This window comes from Phacochoerus africanus, chromosome X (genome assembly GCF_016906955.1).
Source record: "Phacochoerus africanus isolate WHEZ1 chromosome X, ROS_Pafr_v1, whole genome shotgun sequence".
Taxonomy (NCBI): Eukaryota; Metazoa; Chordata; class Mammalia; order Artiodactyla; family Suidae; genus Phacochoerus; species Phacochoerus africanus.
Genome location: NC_062560.1, coordinates 44,896,207 through 44,915,465, shown reverse-complemented (window position 1 = coordinate 44,915,465; position 19,259 = coordinate 44,896,207). Strand labels below are relative to the sequence as shown.

Here is a 19,259-nt window from a genome sequence, read left to right as displayed (position 1 = left end):
ATCACAATCTATACACTGCCCCTCAGCCCTATAACCATTTGCACCTCTCCCCATTTCAAGTCAGAAGAACCAATCAAAACCCAGGCCCCTCAGCCTTGCTGGCCAATGGGCATGGAGACCCTCAGTCTCCCTGTGCCAACTCTAAAGAGCCAATCCCTGAGTTCCCTGTTGTGGAGTAGTGGAAAGGAATGCGACTAGTATCCATGAGGATGCGGGTTCGACCCCTGGCCTTGTTCAGTGGCTCCTGGGTTGGGGATCAGGCGTCGCCGGTCAGCTGTGGTGTTGATCGCAGACACAGCTCGGATCCCTAAAGAGCCAATCCCTACTCTCTAACTCTAAGCCAGCAGGCACCCAGACTGCTCAGTCAGTATCCAGACCCAACCCAGGCCTCCTATCCGATTAGAACACACACACCTCAGTCCTAAGGACCAAAAAGCATAACCTCTTCATCCCTCTTGCTTTCCCTCCTCTGTCCAGTCAGAGCAACCAATCAGAATGGCGATCCCTGTTTTTCAAGCCAATTAGTATCAGGCTCCCGCCCCATCCAAGTATCTAGTCTGTCCTGGCCCCACTGGAACCGGGCAGTGGTATTCTCAGGCTCATCATCCAATCATGATAATAAATTAACCAGGAACCAATCACAGTGTGCTCCCTCTTCAGGGTTCCTAGGTACCAAAATTCTATCCATGCTGTGCCTCCTTCCTCACTCACTCTTATTTCCCAATGAGCAGTGAAAAAAAAGAGGCTTTTGTATATTTCCTACTTTTATTTGATAATAACAAACTGCATATAAAAAGGGATAAGGAAGGCGGGGAGGCCCTGGATCTCCCCCTCTCTGCTTCCCCAAGCATCCTCCACCCCTAAGCCCCAGCAGGGACTACACTCCCTTCCCGCCTTGTGGTGGGGTGGGGATTGGCAGGCATGGAAATGCTGTGTGTGTGTGTGTGTGTGTAGGTGTTGAGGGGGTCAAGGATGGAGAGAGGGTCAGAATTAGAGAGAGGGCCTTCCCTCATTCCCCATCAGAGCCGGCACCCTGAGGAGGGGTCTTGAGGGAGCTGCGAAGGTCCACAGCTGTGCCTCAGCCTATGAGACGATAGAAGATCCAGCATCCAAAAGTGACCCAGTGACTGGCCCAGCTGAGCTCTGACCATTTGTGGATAGTGTATGCCATGCCATAGCCCTGTGGGAGAGAAAGAGGTGACAATTGGTCCCATCCAGCGAGAACAAAGAAGGTCTCAGGAAAACCCATCCTTTGCCCAAGGACATTTCTGTGACTCCACTGCTACCCTAAATGAGGTCCCAGAGAAGAGACTGGCTACATATGAAAGGTAAGCAGACTCAGGGTTTGTTTTTTTTCTGTTTTCTTCTCCTTTCAAAATTTAAAAAACAAGACAAGGCAATCCCACTCTCTGATTTGTACTCTTCCTTACATATAAAGAGCTCCTAGAAACTGATTTTTTCCTATTTTTTTTTTATGGCCACATACAAGGCATATGGAAGTTCCCAGACTAGGGGTTGAATTGAAGCTGGAGCTGTCTACACTACAGCAACAGCAACGCCAGATCTGTGCCGCACCTGTGACCTACACCACAGCTCACGACAACGCCAGATCCTTAACCCACTGAGCGAGGCCAGAGATTGAACCTGCAACCTCATGGCTCCTAGTCGGATTCGTTTCCCTTGCGTCATGACAGGAACTCCTTTTTTCTTTTCTTTTTTTTTTTTTTGACACTCATCTTTTTCCTCCGCTCAAACTGGCACACATATCCATGAAATCTGAGAGCCCCTCTGTGGGTGGGGCAACAAGCAGTATCACACACTGCTGGTGGGATAGTGAAAAGAAACTTGGAGTTAATAAATCCGACTAGGAACCATGAGGTTACGGGTTCAATCCCTGGCCTTGCTCAGTGGGTTGGGGATCCGGCGTTGCCGTGAGCTGTGGTGTAGGTTGCAGACTTGGCTCGGATCCCGTGTTGCTGTGGCTGTGGCGTAGGCCAGTGGCTACAGCTCCAATTCGACCCCTAGCCTGGGAACCTCCATATGCTGCGGGAGCGGCCCAAGAAATGGCAAAAAGACAAAAAAAAAAAGAAAAAGAAACTTCTCCATCACTATGAAGTCTAGATCCTACAGTTCTAGCTACACCTGTATGAATCCACACTGGTGTGAGGGTATTACTTGCTGCAGCAGCATTTATCATAGGAAAGGAGTGGCGATCACCTGGGTGTCCACCGATAAGGAACAAATTACATTGTGTCACAATGGAAAAAATGAATGAGGACACTATGTACTGACATGGAAGGCTTTTAGGAATTACTATGTGAAAAACACAACATGCAGCACAGTGTCATTCATGTGTTACCTTTAGGGTAAAAACTAGGTGGGGGAGGGAATTAAAAAGTATTTTTATTAAAAAAATTTTTTGGTCATTTTAGGGCTGCACCCACGGCATATGGAAGGTCCCAGGCTGGGGGTCAAATGCGAGCTGCAGCTCCAGGTCAACACCAGAGCCACAGCCATGAGGGATCTGAGCCGCGTCTGCGACCTACACCACAGCTCATGGCAATACAGGATCCTGGACCCTGTGAGCAAGGCCAGGGATTGAACCCCCACCCTCACGGATACTACCCTGATTCATTTCCACTGTGCCACAACAGGAACACCAAAGATGGGTTTTTTTGTCTTTTTTTTTAAAACTGTATTTTTTTTTGTCTTTTTTTTTTTTTGCTATTTCTTGGGCTGCTCCCGCGGCATATGGAGGTTCCCAGGCTAGGGGTCGAATTGGAGCTGTAGCCGCCGGCCTACGCCAGAGCCACAGCAACGCGGGATCCGAGCCGCGTCTGCAACCTACACCACAGCTCATGGCAACGCCGGATCGTTAACCCACTGAGCAAGGGCAGGGACCGAACCCGAAACCTCATGGTTCCTAGTCGGATTCGTTAACCACTGCGCCACGACGGGAACTCTTTTTTTTTTTTAGTACTGAACTTGTGGCATATGGAGGTTTCCAGGCATGGGGTTGAATCAGAGCTACAGCTGCCCGCCTATGCCACAGCCACAGCCACGCCAGATCCCAGCCACGTCTTTGACCTATACCACAACTCACGGCAACACTGGATCCTCAACTCACTGAGTAGGGCCAGGGATCAAACCCAAATCCTCATGGAGACTAGTTGGGTCATTACCACTGAGCCACAATGGGAGCTCCTAAGATAAGGTTTAATTTTCAATTAAAAAAATTAAAATTTTGGAGTTCCCGTCGTGGTTCAGTAGTTAACGAATTCGACTAGGAACCATGAGGTTGTGAGTTCGATCCCTGGCCTTACTCAGTGGGTTAAGGATCCGGCATGGCCGTGAGCTGTGGTGTAGGTTGCAGACACGGCTCGGATCCTGCATTGCTGTGGCTCTGGCGTAGGCCAGCGGCTACAGCTCTGATTCGACCCCTAGCCTGGGAACCTCCATATGCCACGGGAACGGTCCTAGAAAAGGCAAAAAAAGACCCCTTCTCCAAAAAATTAAAATTTAACTAAAAGAGAAGAAATGCCTGGATCCTGCTAGAGCCATAGGAATGAACATTATTTTTAAAATGTTTTTCCTTGGAGTTCCCGTTGTGGGTTAAGGGATCTGGTGTAGGTTGCAGCTGCAGCTCAGATTCAATTCTTGGCCTGGAAACTTCCACATGCTGCGGCTGCAGTCATAACATAAATGAATAAATAAATAAATAATAATAATAAAAAGAATCTGGTATTGCTGTGAGCTGTGGTATAGGTCGCAGATGTGGCTTGGATCCTAGGCTGCTGTGGCTGTGGTGTAGGCTGGCAGCTGTAGCTCAATTCTACCCCTAGCCTGGGAACTTTCATATGCCACAGGTGAGGCCCTAAAAAAAAAGTGAAAAAATGGAGTTCCCTTTGTGGCTTAGCAATTAACCAACCCGACTAGGATCCATGAGGATGTGGGTTTGATCCCTGGCCTTGCTTAGTGGGTGAAGGATCTGGCATTGCTGTGGCTGTGGTGTAGGCTGGCAGCTACAGCTCTGATTGGACCCTTGGCCTGGGAACCTCCATTTGCCGAAGGTGCGGCCCTAAAAAGCAAAAAAAAAAAACAAAAAAAAAAGCAGGGTGAGGGGGAAGTAAATTTAAAAGGTAGCATAAACATTTGCACATACACTTCTTTTTTGGTCAGGCCGGCAGCATGGGGAAGTTCCTGGGCCAGCAGCCGTGGTGACAACACTTGATTCTTAACCCCCTAGGCCACTAGGGAACTCCAACATACACTTTTTAAGTAGAACCCAGGCATAGCACAGTCAATGTAAGTAAAAATCCTTTTAAAAACAAACTAAATAAGAACAGAATCTTGCAAATTCTATCTAAATAAAGATATGATGAAATAATTTACTTTAAAAAAGGTAAAAGCTGGGAGTTCCCGTCATGGCTCAGTGGTTAACGAATCTGACTAGGAACCATGAGGTTTCGGGTTCGATCCCTGGCCTTGCTCAGTAGGTTAAGGATCTGGTGTTGCCGTGAGTTGTGAGTAGGCTGCAGACGAGGCTTGGATCCCGAGTTGCTGTGGCTCTGGCGTAGGCCGGTGGCTACAGCTCCGATTCAACCCCTAGCCTGGGAACCTCCATGTACCGTGGGAGTGGCCCTAGAAATGGCAAAAAGACAAAAAAAAAAAAAAGAAAAAGGTAAAAGCTGCATTTCGAACTCCATCGCTAGAATATAACATTTATAAGCAAAATAAACATAGTTTTGGAGTTCCCGTCGTGGCGCAGTGGTTAACGAATCCGACTAGGAACCATGAGGTTGCGGGTTCGGCCCCTGCCCTTGCTCAGTGGGTTAACGATCCGGCGTTGCCATGAGCTGTGGTGTAGGTTGCAGACGTGGCTCGGATCCCGAGTTGCTGTGGCTCTGGCGTAGGCCGGTGGCTACAGCTCCGATTCAACCCCTAGCCTGGGAACCTCCATATGCCGCGGGAGCGGCCCAAGAAATAGCAACAACAACAACAACAACAATAACAACAACAACAAAAGACAAAAATAAAAAAAAATTAAAAAAACCCAAAAAACATAGTTTGCACACTTCACCCAAGTAAAAGAACCAACAGTATGAATCAACCAGAGGGACAAGGGAAAAGAAGGACAGAGGAGCACTGGCCGCACAAGCTAGAGACACACGACATGAGGTTGTCACCCCTCAGCCTCTCACCTTTGTCCTCATGGTTCCCATGAGCGGGTAGCACATCCCTGGGTACCCCCCAGGCCAGGGCCCCAGCTCACCTGCTCCTCTGTGGTGTCGTCCACATCAACATCGAACAGGGAGCCCAGGTAAGCCAGATGGAAGGTGGCCAGGGCCCCAAAGAACAGGTTTAAGGCTCGAATCCCCAGGCCCTGTGAGGGACAGATGGAGATGCTTGGCAGCTGGACCTAATCATTGTCCCTCAGCCCCACCCAGGCAGACACAGGGACATCCCCTGGGGCAGGAAAGAGATTTTTTTGTTTGTTTGTTTGTTTAGCTTTTTAGGGCCACTCTCAGCCTATGGAAGTTCCCAGGCTACAGGTGGAACCAGAGCTGCAGCTTATGGCCTACGCCACAGCCACAGCAATGAGGGATCCGAACTGCATCTGCAACCTACACCACAGCTCATGGCAGCACCAGACCCTTAACCCACTGAGTGAGGCCAGGGATCGAACCCAAGTCCTCATGGATACTAGTTGGGTTCGTTAGCACTAAGCCATAATGGGAACTCTGGGATGGTTCTGATCCTCCTATGGGAGCTCAAGGGGGATTCAGGATGAGGGTACTGCTAGCTTGAAACTGTCCAGGTTGGAGGAGACACAAATATTCAGGCAGAGGAGGAAGAATGGTGGGTGGGGCTTAGAGTTGGGGGTTTATGGTGATAAACATTGGTTGTTGGGTGGGAGATAAATCTTAAATTCTCCAAACTAAACAACAACAACAAAAAAAAAATAGGAAGTTCCCATTGTGGCTCAATGGTAACAAGCCCGACTAGTATCCATGAGGATGCAGGTTCGATCCCTGGCCTCTATCAGTGGGTTAAGGATCTGGAGTTGCCGTGAGCTGTGGTGTAGGTCGAAGACACAGCTCAGATCCTGCGTTGCTGTAGCAGCAGCTGTAGCTCCGATTCAACCCCTAGCCTGGGAACTTCCATATGCCACAGGTGAGGCCCTAAAAAGCAAAAACAAAACAAAACAAAAAACCAACCAAACAAAAAACCCCAAAACCAACAAAAAAATTGTCCAAACTTCTTTTTTTTTTCTTTTCATTTTGGGGTTGCACCTGTGGCATATGGAAATCCCCAGGCTAGGGGTAGAATTGGAACTGCAGCTGCCAGCTTACACCACAGCTATAGCAACTTGGGATCCGAGCCATGTCTGCTACCTACACCACAGCTCACAGCAATGCCGAATCCTTAACCCACTGGGTGAGGCCAGGGATCGAACCTGCATCCTCAGACATACTAGTCGGGTTCGTTACTGCTGAGCCACAAGGAGAACTCCCAGAAAGTGTCCAAACTTGTTGCAAGAAGGAGGAAAAAAAAAAAATCAAACCAAAGCAAATCCCATCATGACCTATTGGGCCCACCTCTCTCCCTCTCACTCACTCTGCTCAAGTGAGACTGGCCTCCTTGCTGTTCCTTGAATTTTCCAAGCCCTTTCCCATCTGAGGCTCTTTACACTGGCTGTTCCTCTTGCCTGGAGGCTTCCCTCTCTCACCTCCTTCAGTTAAAGAACTCAAAAGTCATCTACCCATTTTGGAGTTCCCGTTGTCGATCAGTGGTTAACGAATCCAACTAGGAACCATGAGCTTGCAGGTTCGATCCCTGGCCTTGCTCAGTGGGTTAAGGATCTGGCGTTGCCGTGAGCTGTGGTGTAGGTCGCAGACGTGGCTCGGTTCCCACGTTGCTGTGGCTGTGGTGTAGGCTGGCGGCTACAGCTCCAATTCAACCCCTAGCCTGGGAACCTCCATATGCCACAGGTACGGCCCTAGAAAGGGCAAAAAGACAAAAAAAAAAAAAAAAAAAGGTCATCTCCCCACTTAAACTGAGACCACTCACCACTGCCCAATACTTCCTCTCCTCTTTCTCATATGTATTTTCTCCTCGGCACTAATTGCAAGCTTACGAACTACTATACTTGACTAACTTATTTTTTATGTACTGTCTCCTCTGTTAAAATGTTTGTCCCAGAGAGCTGGGACTTTGGTCTGTTTTGTTCACCACTGTGTCACCAGCACCTAGAACAGTGCTGGCAGGAGCTCAACAAATGTTCACTGGGGAAAATGAATGCCAGGTGGGTATACAGCAGTTGCTTGATAAATGTTTGTTAAGAAATGGATGCTGGAGTTCCCATCGTGGCTCACTGACTAGGATCCATGAGGATTCATGTTCAATCCCTGCCCTTGCTCAGTGGGTTAAGGATCCGGCGTTGCCATGAGCTGTGGTGTAGGTCGCAGACGTGGCTCAGATCCCGAGTTGCTGTGGCTGTGGCATAGGTGGGCAGCTGCAGCTTCAATTTGACCCCTAGCCTGGGAACGTCCATATGCCTTAGGTTCAGCCCTAAAAAGCCAAAAAAAAAAAAGGAAAAAAAAAAGAAATGGATGCCGCAGGATTCCCAGAGTGGCTCAGTGGGTTAAGAAACTGACTTGTATCCATGAGAATATGAGTTTGATCCCTGGCCTTGCTCAGTGAGTTACGGATCCAATGTTGCCACGAGCTGCAGTGTAGGTCTCGGACGTGGCTTGGATCCTTAGCTGCTGTGGCTGTGGTGCAGGCGGGCAGCTGCAGCTCCCATTCACCCCGTAGCCTGGGAACTTCCAGATGCTGCAGGTGCAGCCCCAAAAAGCGGGGGAAGAAAAAAAGGAAGCTGGTGAATAGAGGTGAGGTTCAGGTACTGGGAGAGGAAGCTGGGCACCCTGAGACAGACACAAGATGGAGACAGGAGTGATTTCTGAGTGAGGCCGAGTGTCAGGCTGCCTGGGCTAAACAAACCCTCACCGAGCGATGCTGGTGTGGACATTCTGGTGGGCACCGTTTTGACAGGACGCAGGCACTGAGGATCCGAGCCAGGCGCTTTCGGAGGACTAGGGCAGATGGAGGGAGGAGGTCAGGGTGTCAGGGGAGCCTCAGGAGACGGTGGCTCCAGCCCCTCCCACAACCTCCCATCTCATCGGCTGGGTTGGGTTCTGCACTCACCATGCTCCACATACGTGATAAATGCCAGGGACAGCAGCACCGCAGCCAGGTGGAAGCTGAAGCCCTGGGGTTGTGGCGGGGGTGGGGACGGGGGTGAGGGGGGTGGGGAAGGGGACAATGAGGTGAGTGAAGAGGCCCTGCCCCCCCACCCACCCAGCTACCACCCGGATCCTGCTCTGCCCTGCTCACGTGCAGGAGGGCACTGGCTGCATAGGTGACCAGCACGGCTGAGAAGGTCCCCAGGCGGAGAGCATTCTTGAAAACATCTGCAGGTGGGGGGAGATGCAGGTCAAGAGTCTCCTCAGATTCCGCCCCTGCCCTTCTGGGGGTGGGGGTGTCATAGGGCAGGGTGAGGCCACCCACAATCTCTTGAGGCATCCAGGATAAATTCTCTTTATAATGGCTTCAGACGTTACATGTCTAAAACTTAGCTCCTTGGAGTTCCCGTCGTGGCTCAGTGGTTAACGAATCCGATGAGGAACCATGAGGTTGCGGGCTCGACCCCTGGCCTTGTGCAGTGGGTTAAGGATCCAGCGTTGCCTTGAGCTGTGGGGCAGGTCGCAGACATGGCTCGGATCTGGGGTTGCTGTGGTTGTGGCATAGGCCGGCGGCTACAGCTCCAATCCGACCCCTAGCCTGGGAACCTCCATATGCTGTGGGTGCTGCCCCAGAAAAGACTAAATAAATAAATAAATAAATAAATAAATAAAACTTAGCTCCTGGAGCTCCCTGGCGGCGCAGCAGCTTAAGGATCCAGTGTTGTCACTGCTGTGGTGCAGGTCTAAGCCCTGGCCCAGGGAACTTCCGAATGCCATGGCCAAAAAAAAAAAAAAAAAACAAAAAAACAAGCAAGCAAGCAAACAAACAAACTTAGCTCCTGATCTTTCTTCCCAAGTGCAGCCCATGTCAATTCCACCGTTCTGGTTCCTCAGGGCAAAAACCTCCCCATCGCCCTTGATCTGCTCTCCTCCTGGTTCCCACAACCGGACTCTCAGCAAATCCTGTCAGGTCCATCTTCAGTTTATCCTGAATCTAACCTTTCCACTTCCACGGGCACTCTCACCCCTTTCAGAGCTGTCTTCATAGTAGCCAGAGGATCCTGCTACAACCCAGGGCTGCCCATAGCCCTCCTCCGCTCCATCCTTTGCTCATCTCAGAGAAAAAGCCAAAGTCCTCCCTGCGGCCAGAGAGGCCCTACTAATCCGCCTCACTTACTTACTCTGATCCCACCAAACTGGTCTCCTCATTGTTTCTCAAATGTGCCAGGTATGTTCCTGCCTTAGGGCCTTGGCACTTGCTATTCCTTCGATGTGTTAAGTCCTTACCCCCATATTTGCACTGCTTGCTCTCTCGCCTTCCTCAAATCTGCAAAATATCAGCTCCTTGGTGAGACTTGCTCTGGCTCATTTATTTAAAATTACAGTCACCCTCACCCACACACTCCTAACACTCCCAGATTATCTCTACCTGCTCTTTTTTTCTGTCTTTTTAGGGCCGCACCCGTGGCATACGGAGGTTCCCAGGCTAGGGGTTGAATCAGAGCTGTAGCTGCCGGCCTACACCACAGCCACAGACACATGGGATCCGAGCCATGTCTGGGACCTACATCACAGCTCACAGCAATGCCAGATCCTTAACCCACTGAGAGAGGCCAGGGATCAAACCCACAACCTCATGGTTCCTGGTTGGGTTCATTAACCACTGCGCCACTTACACCACAGCCCACGGCAACACCAGATCCTTAACCCACTGAGCAAGGCCAGGGATCGAACCTGTGTCCTCATGGATGCTAGTCAGATTCATTTCCACTGAGCCACCACGGGAACTCCTCTTCTTTTTTTTTTTTTAACGGCTGCCCCCGAGGCATATGTAAGTTCCTAGGCCAGGGACTGAACCCAAGCTGCAGCTTCAACCTGTGCCCCAGCTGCAGCAACGCCAGATCCTTTAACCCACTGCACCTGGCTGGGGATTGAACTCATGCCTCCAAAGCAACCCCAGCCACTGCAGTCAGGTTCTTAACCCACTGAACCACAGTGGGAACTCCACTTTCTTTCTTTCCTTTTTTTTTTTTAACCACAGCACTTATCACCACCTGAACTACTATGTATTTTTGTTTCTTAGTATCTCCTCCCCTGACAAAACATGTCAAGTCCACAAGGGCAGGGATATGGGCGGTTTTTTTGGCCCCTGCACCATCTTCAGCTTGTTGTATGAATGAGTAAAAGGGACACGGGTTGAGGACCCCCCCATACTCTCGGAGTGGTGACTTGGTGACTCACAGTTATTTAGCCAATAAGACATGGGCAGGTTCCAGCTTGTGACAACTTCCACCATGGACCGGGGCAGCTCCACGTTCAGTGGTTTAGAGACGGTCAGGTCCCTGTGAGCAAAAGAGACATGCCAGCTCCTTGGGACTTCAACCCACCTGACCGCCACACTTTTGTCTTGGCTGTTCCCTCCCCCCCGGGGGGGGGCACCCCCCTCCTCCCTGCAGCTCCTCTTTAGGCAGTACCCTGTGGGGGAGGGGGCCCCCCAGCCCTCCCCACCATTCCAGGTGATCCTTCTCCTCGGTGAAGCCGGCCCCCGCCAACGTGGCTGTGGCCTCGGACAGAAAGCCCACAAAATAGTTGCTGAAGTGGAAGGAGACAGCACTTTCGTAGGCTCGCAGCCACCTGAAGAGGGAGGTGGGGAAGGAGCCAGGGAGAGAGAGAGAGGCATCACACCCTGCCCCACCCCTACCCCGGCATGACCCCCCCCACCACGTGCCAGCATCCCCAGCCCCACTCTGTAAGACTCACCTTACCATGGTGCCCCTAGGGGTCAGGAAGGCAGCAGAGAAGAAAGGAAAGAGAGTCAGAGAGGCCCTGGAGGCTGGCCAGAGTTGTTCATCAACAAGCAAGACAGGAGTTCCCGTGGTGGCGCAGTGGTTAACGAATCCGACTAGGAACCATGAGATTGAGGGTTCGATCCCTGGCCTTGCTCAGTGGGTTAAGGATCCAGTGTTGCCGGGAGCTGTGACATAGGTCGCAGATGCGGCTTGGATCCCACGTGGCTGTGGCTCTGGCGTAGGCTTGGCAACTACAGCTCCGGTTAGACCCCTAGCCTGGGAACCTCCATATGCCATAGGAGCAGCCCTAGAAAAAAGACAAAAAAAAAAAACAAACAAAAAACAAAAAACAAAAAACAAGCAAGACAGAAACGTGGCGGCCAAAGCGCTGCACTGTGAGAGTCCCACACATCCCTTCATCTGGACACTGTCAGTTTCTTTCTTTCTTTCTTTTTTTTGCTTTTTTTTATGCCCACAGGTGTGGCATATGTAAGCTCCCAGACTAGGGGGCGAATTGGAGCTACAGCTGCCGGCCTACACCACAGCCACAGCCGCGACGGATCCAAGCGGCATCTGCGACCTGCACCACAGCTCACAGCAACGCCGGACCTTTTAACCCACTGAGTGAGGCAAACCCGCATCCTCATGGATCCTAGTCAGGTTCGTTACTGCTGAGCCACAGTGGAAACTTCTGTCAGTTAGTTTCATGTGGCTCCATTGGATGTGTGAGCTGCCCTAAAATATGCCATAGTCCCACATCCTCGTGTGAACAGACATCCAAACCTAGCTACTGTTAGAGTCCAACCCGACAGCCCTCCGCACTGACAGCCACATGGCCAGACACGCATACTGTCACACTCCCAGCAATCTGGCCTGAGTCTGTGACCGTAAGATACATGGAAGTCCTTTAGTTTGGCACAGAGACCATCAAGCACTCCGTTATGCACACAAACACAACTGTACACCCAAGAGCATCATCCAATCTGTGGTACAATCAGATACGTCAGAGACAGGCAGCATCTTACAATGAAAAAAGCAGAGGTTCTGGAATCTGGCCTGGGATTAATGCCTGGCTGCTGAGCTGGGTGGCGCTGGGTAAGTCATTCTACCTTTCAGAGCTTCATTCAGTGTCAGACACAATCCACGGCCAGGGAGTCGGGGAGAGGGTCATACAATCAAACGGCTGGCTGAAATCCTAACAGCTACACCAGGGGTGGATGGTTGGTCCTCCCAACAGGCACAGGCACACGGCTGCTCACGACTCCTCAGCCAGAGGATACCAAGGAGCCAAAGACAGTAGACATACAGGCAGGAGCCATCACGGGCAGACACACAACACATGACCGTCGCACCCATTTCCGGCCAGAATTAGGCTGCAGCTGCGGCAATGCCAGATCCTTAATCCGCTGTGCCGGGCTGGGAATCGAACCTGTGTCCTGGTGTTCCAGAGAGGCCACTGATCCCACTGCGCCACAGCGGGAACTCTGAGCCAGATTTATCTTATCCAGTAACAGCCAGCTACCCCCATGGTTGACAGCCGCACAGCCAGCCAGACAGCCAGAATGCCAGCCCCACACAAGGAGTCACTGGCTGAGAGGCAAACAGCCCCTACACAACCCTAGCCAGAGTCACAGACAGGTCAGCATCACCAACCAACACACAGTTGTCATTCCCACGGCAGTCACATAATCGTGAAACAGAGGAACAGAGGGACAGCCAGACATGGTATGTGTGACAGAGTGTTCAATTTACACGGAGTCATGGGGCCAAGCTTGGTCAAAGCCCAGACACTCAGTCTCTGTCTAGTCACTGGGTCGATGGTCAGACAGTCTCAGATTTACAGAACCTGTCAATTACAGATGGTGCCCCCCACCCCCCAGTCGGCCCCACTCGCCCTCAGCACCTGCCCTCATTTACCTGGCTTTGCGTTTCTTGCTGTAGTAACAGAAGACAGACAGAAGCATTAAGAGACAAGCTCAGAGCTGGGGAGACCCCAGGTCCCTTCCCAACCCCCTCACTGCTGGGCGGAGACCTCGAAGGCTGTGCTCACTTGCGAAGGAGGCGGTCACCGTCCAGGGGGATGAAGTATGGGAAGAGGTAGGGGCCCACACAGGTGGACAGCACAAGGCACAGCAGGGCCAGCGCCAGGCTCCGGGCCACCTTCTGCAGCCATCGGCGGCTCTGCGGGGATCGAGGCTCCGTGAACCCTGCCCCACGGTGCTTCCCACGGACCCTGCCCACCTGTCCACCCAGGACCTCACCAGCGGGCGGCCTTGGACGGCCTGTAGGTAGCTGTGGAAGGATATCCAGGGGCCAAAGACGATGGTGCCCACGAAGTAGAGGTAGCCCATGAACTCCACGGGCGAGGGCACTGCACCCACCTCGCCCCGGTCCAGGTCGAAGCCCAGAGACACCGCCTTCATGGCCACGATCATCTGGGCCCCTGTGTGTGGTGCTCACAGTCAAGTGGATGAGCGGAGAGCAGGTCCGCATGGGGAGGGGGCGAGAGGCGGTAGGAAAGAAGAGTAGCAGGGTGGACAGGTGGGCACAGGGTCAGACCGGCCATTGAACAGGGGGGCCCAGGACCCACTGACAACCCGACTCAAGAGGGTCAGGCAGGTTCAGGAGAGGGGACGGATGGATGGGTGGGGGAGAGAGAAACCCCGCCGTAAGGGCGATCTGAGGCCTGCGCGGCCCGTGGGTGAGGCAGAAGGGGGAGAAAAGTGGGGCAGGAAAGCCGGGGTGGGGGCCAGTTAGGAGCTGTGGAGTGGGGCCGGAGGGCTGGGGCAGGGGCCGGGGCCGGGGCTGCCTACCTCGCATCTTGTGCCAGGTCACGGTGTCCACCATGTGCATCTCACTGAGGAGAAAGGTAGTGGCCTTGGCCCTGTGACTCCCACGGCCTCGGTCACCACCAAGGGGGGGACAACCCAGCTGCAGAGAGGGTATACCTTCCCTGGCCCTGTACAACCTCAGGGAGGAGGAGCTCTCCAGGGCTCCCTCCTCCAGGGGGAGCTCAAGTCCAGCCTGTCCCTGTGCAGCCTTCAGAGAGAGCAACTCTCCCAGGTTCCTCCAGGCCTCCCCCCCCCCCCCCCCCCCGCCAACCTCCAGAAACACCCCATGCCCTCCCTGGGCCGGAGGACAGCCTCGCCTTCCCTGTCCCGGATGGCCCCACGGTGGGGGGGAGGGGACGACCTGGGGACCCAGCCGCCCTTCCATCACCGCCGCCCACAGGGTAAGGAGGAGGACTCACACCCCTACCCCATGAGCAGGTAGATGAGAATGGTGACAGAGAGGAAGACGCCGCGGTGGGAGGAATGTCGGCAGAGGAACAGCACGAGGTAGCACAGGAGGCTGAGGAGCACGACCCAAACCATGTGCAGCTGGAAGAAGTGATAGAGGCTGAAGAAGCCGCCGGCCACGGTGCTTGCGTGCTTCAGGTAGGAGGGCAACCCTTTGGGTGAAAGAGAGCGAGAGAACAAGAGAGGGAATTTGAGCGTCATCCTGAGAGGAGGGTGCAGTTCGGGGCAAAGGCTTAGAGGCTGGAACGTGGTGGGATGACAGGGGACCCAGAGCAGGTGTTGAGGGGCTGGGGAGGGGGCAGAGCTGGGGTTTAGAGATGAGACATCCATAAAGCGCATGTTGGGAATTCCGGAGGAAATTTGAGTCGCTTGATAATATTATTGCATCCGGGTGAAATTTCCTGAACGGGTGATGATGGCGGCTGTGGTTGTGGAGGGAAGGTGTCCTTGTTTTTGGCGGAGGGGGGGCACACAAGAGGATTTGGGGTGAAGTGTCAGCAGGTTATTTAAGTGATTCAGGAAGATGATAGACAGGTAGATAGATAGCCAGATAGCCAGATAGCTAGCTAGCTAGCTAGCTAGATACATAGTTGGATGGATAGATAGTTGGATGGATAGATGGATGGATGGATAGATCGAGTGAGTAAGCTAATGTGGCAAGATGTTGAGAGAGAATCGGGTAGCATATATATGGGTGTTCATTGTACTATTATTTCAACTTAGCTTGTCAGTAACTTTGAAATTTTTCAAAATGGCAAACCTGGGGAAAAAATAAAAACATCCATTGAAAATAAAAGAACGAGAAAAGAGAAAGCGGGGAACCTTTGAACCCCAGATTTCCCAAATTCTCGGCATCCCACGGGAACTCTGGGGACTTGGGATCTTGTCATTTGGATACAGGCTTTGCCATGGTGTGTGGAAACATTCCAGAATCCTAGAGGCCGGAAATCTTATTGTGCCCTGATTTCAGACATCCAGAATGCCAGGCTTCCAAAAACTTAGACTGCGAGAATTTCTTTCTTTTTTTTTTTAGGGCCGCACCCGAAGCGGCATATGGAGGTTTCCAGGCTAGGGGTCGAATCGGAGCTGTAGCTGCCGGCCTACACCACAGCCACAGCAATGCCAGATCCGAGCCACGTCTGTGAACGACACCACAGCTCACGGCAACGCCGGAGCCTTAACCCACTGAGTGAGGCCAGGGATGGAACCCACGTCCTCTCGGATACTAGTCAGGTTCGTTAACCGCTGAGCCACAACGGGAACTCCAGAATGTGAGAGTTTCAACATGTCAGAATCCCCAAGCCCTGTAATGTGATACTTTTGGGATACATGTTACTTTCCATGACCCTGTGACATCAGCATTTCAGGATCATAACCTTGGGATGTAGACATTTCAGGATCCCGAGTTCCGAGAACTTCAGCCTTCTGGAGTCTCAGAACCCAAGAATACCAAAAGGCTTGGGTTGGCAGGATGTGGCATTGTGGTTGGCAGGATGTGGCTTGGCGAGGTGCAGCATGGGGTGGTTGGGTGTCGTAAGACGTGATATGGAAGGAAGGGCGTTTAGCCTGGTGGGATGTGGTAGGCTGGACGTGTTGGAGCCTGGCTTGGCTTGGCAAGATGTGGCAGGATTAGGTGTGGTTTGGTAGGGATGGAACGTGGCAGGTGTGATAGGGCCTGGCGTGGTGGCCCGTGTGGTGGCAGGCACTTACCAAGCCTCCAGAGGAGGCGGCAGGCGAGGCAGATGGCAAGGAGCAGCCAGATCTGGTCAAGGCCCTGCTGGGCAGTAGGCAGGAGACAGCCCTGCAGCAGCTGCTGGAAAAATTCCTGGCGGCTGAAGGTAGCCATTGCGGACCCCCACGGATGGATGGACAGATGGATAGACCTGCCAAAGAGGGGGCACAGAGGGAGCTAGCTGGGATGTCCATGGGGGCAGAGGAGGCTCAAGGAATGGGCTTGAGTACCCAGATTTCAGTTTGGGGCTGTCCAACCCTTGTAGAGATGGGGTACCAGGGGGCTGGGGGAGGGTGTGAGTGCCAAGTTGACTGAGCTGCCAACTGTGTGTGTGTGTGTGAGGTGTCCTGGGTGCACACACACAGCCCATGACCTGCCGTGAATGAAGGACCTGTATTTCTCGTATGCTGGGAACAGTCCGGGTCCGATGGTGATTGAATGGTGTACATTCTAGGCCCGTATATCAAATTGGGGGGCTCCCTGGTTTCCAAGGTAGAGTCACTCTGTGTGGAGGGCAGAGAGGGAGATCCTGTGACACTTGGGGGCCGTGTGCATCTCTCCTTGAACGGATGTGGGGGGTGTCCTGTATCCCCCGCGCGCCCCATCCCACCCCCACCCGGCCTCTCCCGGCCGCCAACAAAGCCCTGCCCAGGCCCAAGGGCTGCAGGGAGGTGGAGGTGGTGGTTAGGGACACAGCAGGAGGGGGAGTCGGAAAGGTGATGGAGAGGGGGCCCTAGCACACGCGCTGCAGACCCGCAAGGGGAGGCCGGCTCGGGATGGGAGCGGGAGAGCCGCGCGTGCACTACCGGTGACCTACCTGGCAGTAAGGAAGCTGCGGTCCAGGGGGCTGGGGACGCGCCGCCGCCGCCGCCACTGTCGCCGCCTCCTCCGGGCAGCCTCCCCCGCAGGCCGCAAGGCCGGGACCAGCTGCGGCTCCCAGGGCGGCGCGGAGAGCGGGCCCTTTAAATCCCGGGGAGGCCCGGCCGGCCCGCTCCGCCAATGAGAGGACAGGAGCGGGGCGGGGACGGAGGAGGAGGGGAGCGGGAGGATTGAGGGAAGGAGGAGTGGGAGGTTGAGGGGAGCGGGGCGCGGGAGGACGTCGGCGGGCGGAATGTTGGCTCCCGCACCTCTCCGACCTCTTGGTGTGCCAGTCCCTGAAGGGTCGTGTCGGGCGGTCCAGCAACACACTCTCTGATCGCCAAATTCCTAATCCTTGGAAGCCGAGATGGGAAAGATGGGGGAGGGAGGAGGGGAAGCCCGCTCCCCCTCCCAGCCGTCTCGCCCCCGAAACTGCCCACCCGCGCACGTCTTCGTGACACTGTGGTGCCCCCGTTTCACGGATGGGAAAATAAACCGATGTCTCGCTGTTCCCATCCTTTGAGGGAACTATGGGAATTTCTAACCCTCCCCGCCACCAGGGATCGGCCAGAAACACAAGTACTGACTCTGTCACCAAGGAGCACGAATTAGGCGCCTGTACTTTCCCCATAGGGACTTCTGGTGCGCACTTAGCTTGTCGTTGAGAACTGATTTGCCTGCTAACTTCTCCACCGGACTCACCTCTGCATTGAGGGTGACCCTGGCAACTATTGAGTATTCCCTATGAACCAGGAGGCTAGTAGGGAGCATCGATTGGGAGTATGTATAAAGCGCTTACAGCATCTCCCAACAATGGCTTATATTGGGCTCTCTCTGCGCCAACTCTGAGGATTTATGCAGCACTTGCTGTCTTGCCTCCCTTACCCTGCAGTGTCTGGACACTCCACTCTGCCCTTAGGGTGTGAGGGACTTTTTACCAAAGGAGCATTTCTTGGGCACGGACTGCATACTTAGCTATCAAGTGGAGGGGAGAAGGAAGCCAAGGTCAAGTTGAACCCCACCCTGACCTGAGGAGCTAAGGAAAACAGGTTGTAAGGAGATTAACGCCTGCCTGTGTGGAGCTGGGCTAGCCATGCCCACTCCCTGGGCTTCTGTGTCTCTTTCTGTTAAACAAAAGGATGGGATTAGCAGTTCTTTGCTTGGAAATACCAATGGTAATTGAACAAAAATATATGTCTCCTCTCTTTGAAAAAATGTTAACATGGGAGTTCCCTTGAGACACAGTGGGTTAAGGCTCCATGTTGTCCCTGCAGCAGCCTGGCTCGATGCTCTGGTGCAGGTTCCATCCCTGGCCCAGGAACTCCCACACACCATAGGTGTGGCCAAAAAAAAAAAACCCAAAAAACAAAAAACAAAAAAAAAAACGGAGTTAAATGGAGTTTAACATGAAGTTAAATGGGGTTTTAACTCATAAATTAATACATATTCATATACGACAAGTGAAAAACTTTTAACACAGTAAGACTATCTACCTATCATCTACCTACCTATCTACAGTTGACCCTTGAACAGCAAAGTTTTGAAGGTTTGATCTGCACAGATCCACTGATGATAGGTGGATTTTTTTTTTTGTCTTTTTGCCTTTTCCAGGGCTGCTCCTGTGGCATACGGAGGTTCCCAGGCTAGGGGTCGAATCGGAGCTGTAGCCTCCGGCCTATGCCATGGCCACAGCAATGCGGGATCCGAGCCCCGTCTGGGACCTATACCACAGCTCATGGCAACGCTGGATCCTTAACCTACTGAGCAAGGCCAGGGATCGAACCCTCAACCTCATGGTTCCTAGTCAGATTCATTAACCCCTGAGCCACGACAGGAACTCCAATAGGTGGATATTTTTTGATAATAAACACTGCAGTGTTCATCTTTGGTTGGTTGAATCCTTGGATATGCAGGAACCGTGGATACGGAGTGCTGACTATGAATTATACACAGATTAACCCCTCTTTTAGTTGTTCAACAGTCAACTGTAAAGAATAATTACGTAGGTCAGATGCACAAACCTTAATTCCTTTCCGTAACAGCAGAATACAGACCATAAATTTTATAAATTTGGCTTCATTCTACCTTTTTTCCCTCAGCTTTCAAACATAGTTGAGTCAACAAGTGACCCACAGCACAAACCAGAAATATTTCCCTTGGTTGTAAGACCTGGCATTTAAACCTGGCAAATCATCACTATGCAGAACCCTGAGCTTCACAGGCTTGATTGTTTCCATCCAGTCTTTTTATGTGTGTGACGAAGAACTAGTCTCCAGATTCTAGCACTTATAAAGGGCATCTACAAGTCAAAAAGAAAAGGACAGGTGTTCCCGTT

The 19,259-nt window shown here is 52.5% G+C and overlaps 1 protein-coding gene across 5 annotated transcripts; it reads right to left on the bottom strand.

The window, feature by feature from the left end:
- Positions 1-746: 746 nt before the first annotated feature.
- Positions 747-17,021, bottom strand: PORCN (porcupine O-acyltransferase). 5 transcript variants are annotated; one of them, XM_047765288.1, is made up of 16 exons: positions 16,884-17,021; positions 16,458-16,569; positions 16,045-16,217; positions 14,294-14,486; positions 13,849-13,892; positions 13,297-13,478; positions 13,086-13,216; positions 12,953-12,970; positions 11,007-11,021; positions 10,755-10,880; positions 10,488-10,588; positions 8,398-8,474; positions 8,209-8,272; positions 8,011-8,096; positions 5,273-5,383; positions 747-1,180 (listed from the first exon to the last, which is right to left on the bottom strand). In XM_047765288.1, exons 3-16 carry the CDS (start codon positions 16,178-16,180, stop codon positions 1,079-1,081), a joined length of 1,386 nt encoding a protein of 461 aa, XP_047621244.1. In that variant the 5' UTR covers positions 16,181-16,217; positions 16,458-16,569; positions 16,884-17,021; the 3' UTR covers positions 747-1,078. The 5 variants fall into 5 exon arrangements, with proteins under 5 accessions (XP_047621244.1, XP_047621243.1, XP_047621245.1 ...); XM_047765287.1 differs by lacking the exon at positions 16,458-16,569; XM_047765289.1 differs by lacking the exons at positions 11,007-11,021; positions 16,458-16,569.
- Positions 17,022-19,259: the final 2,238 nt, after the last annotated feature.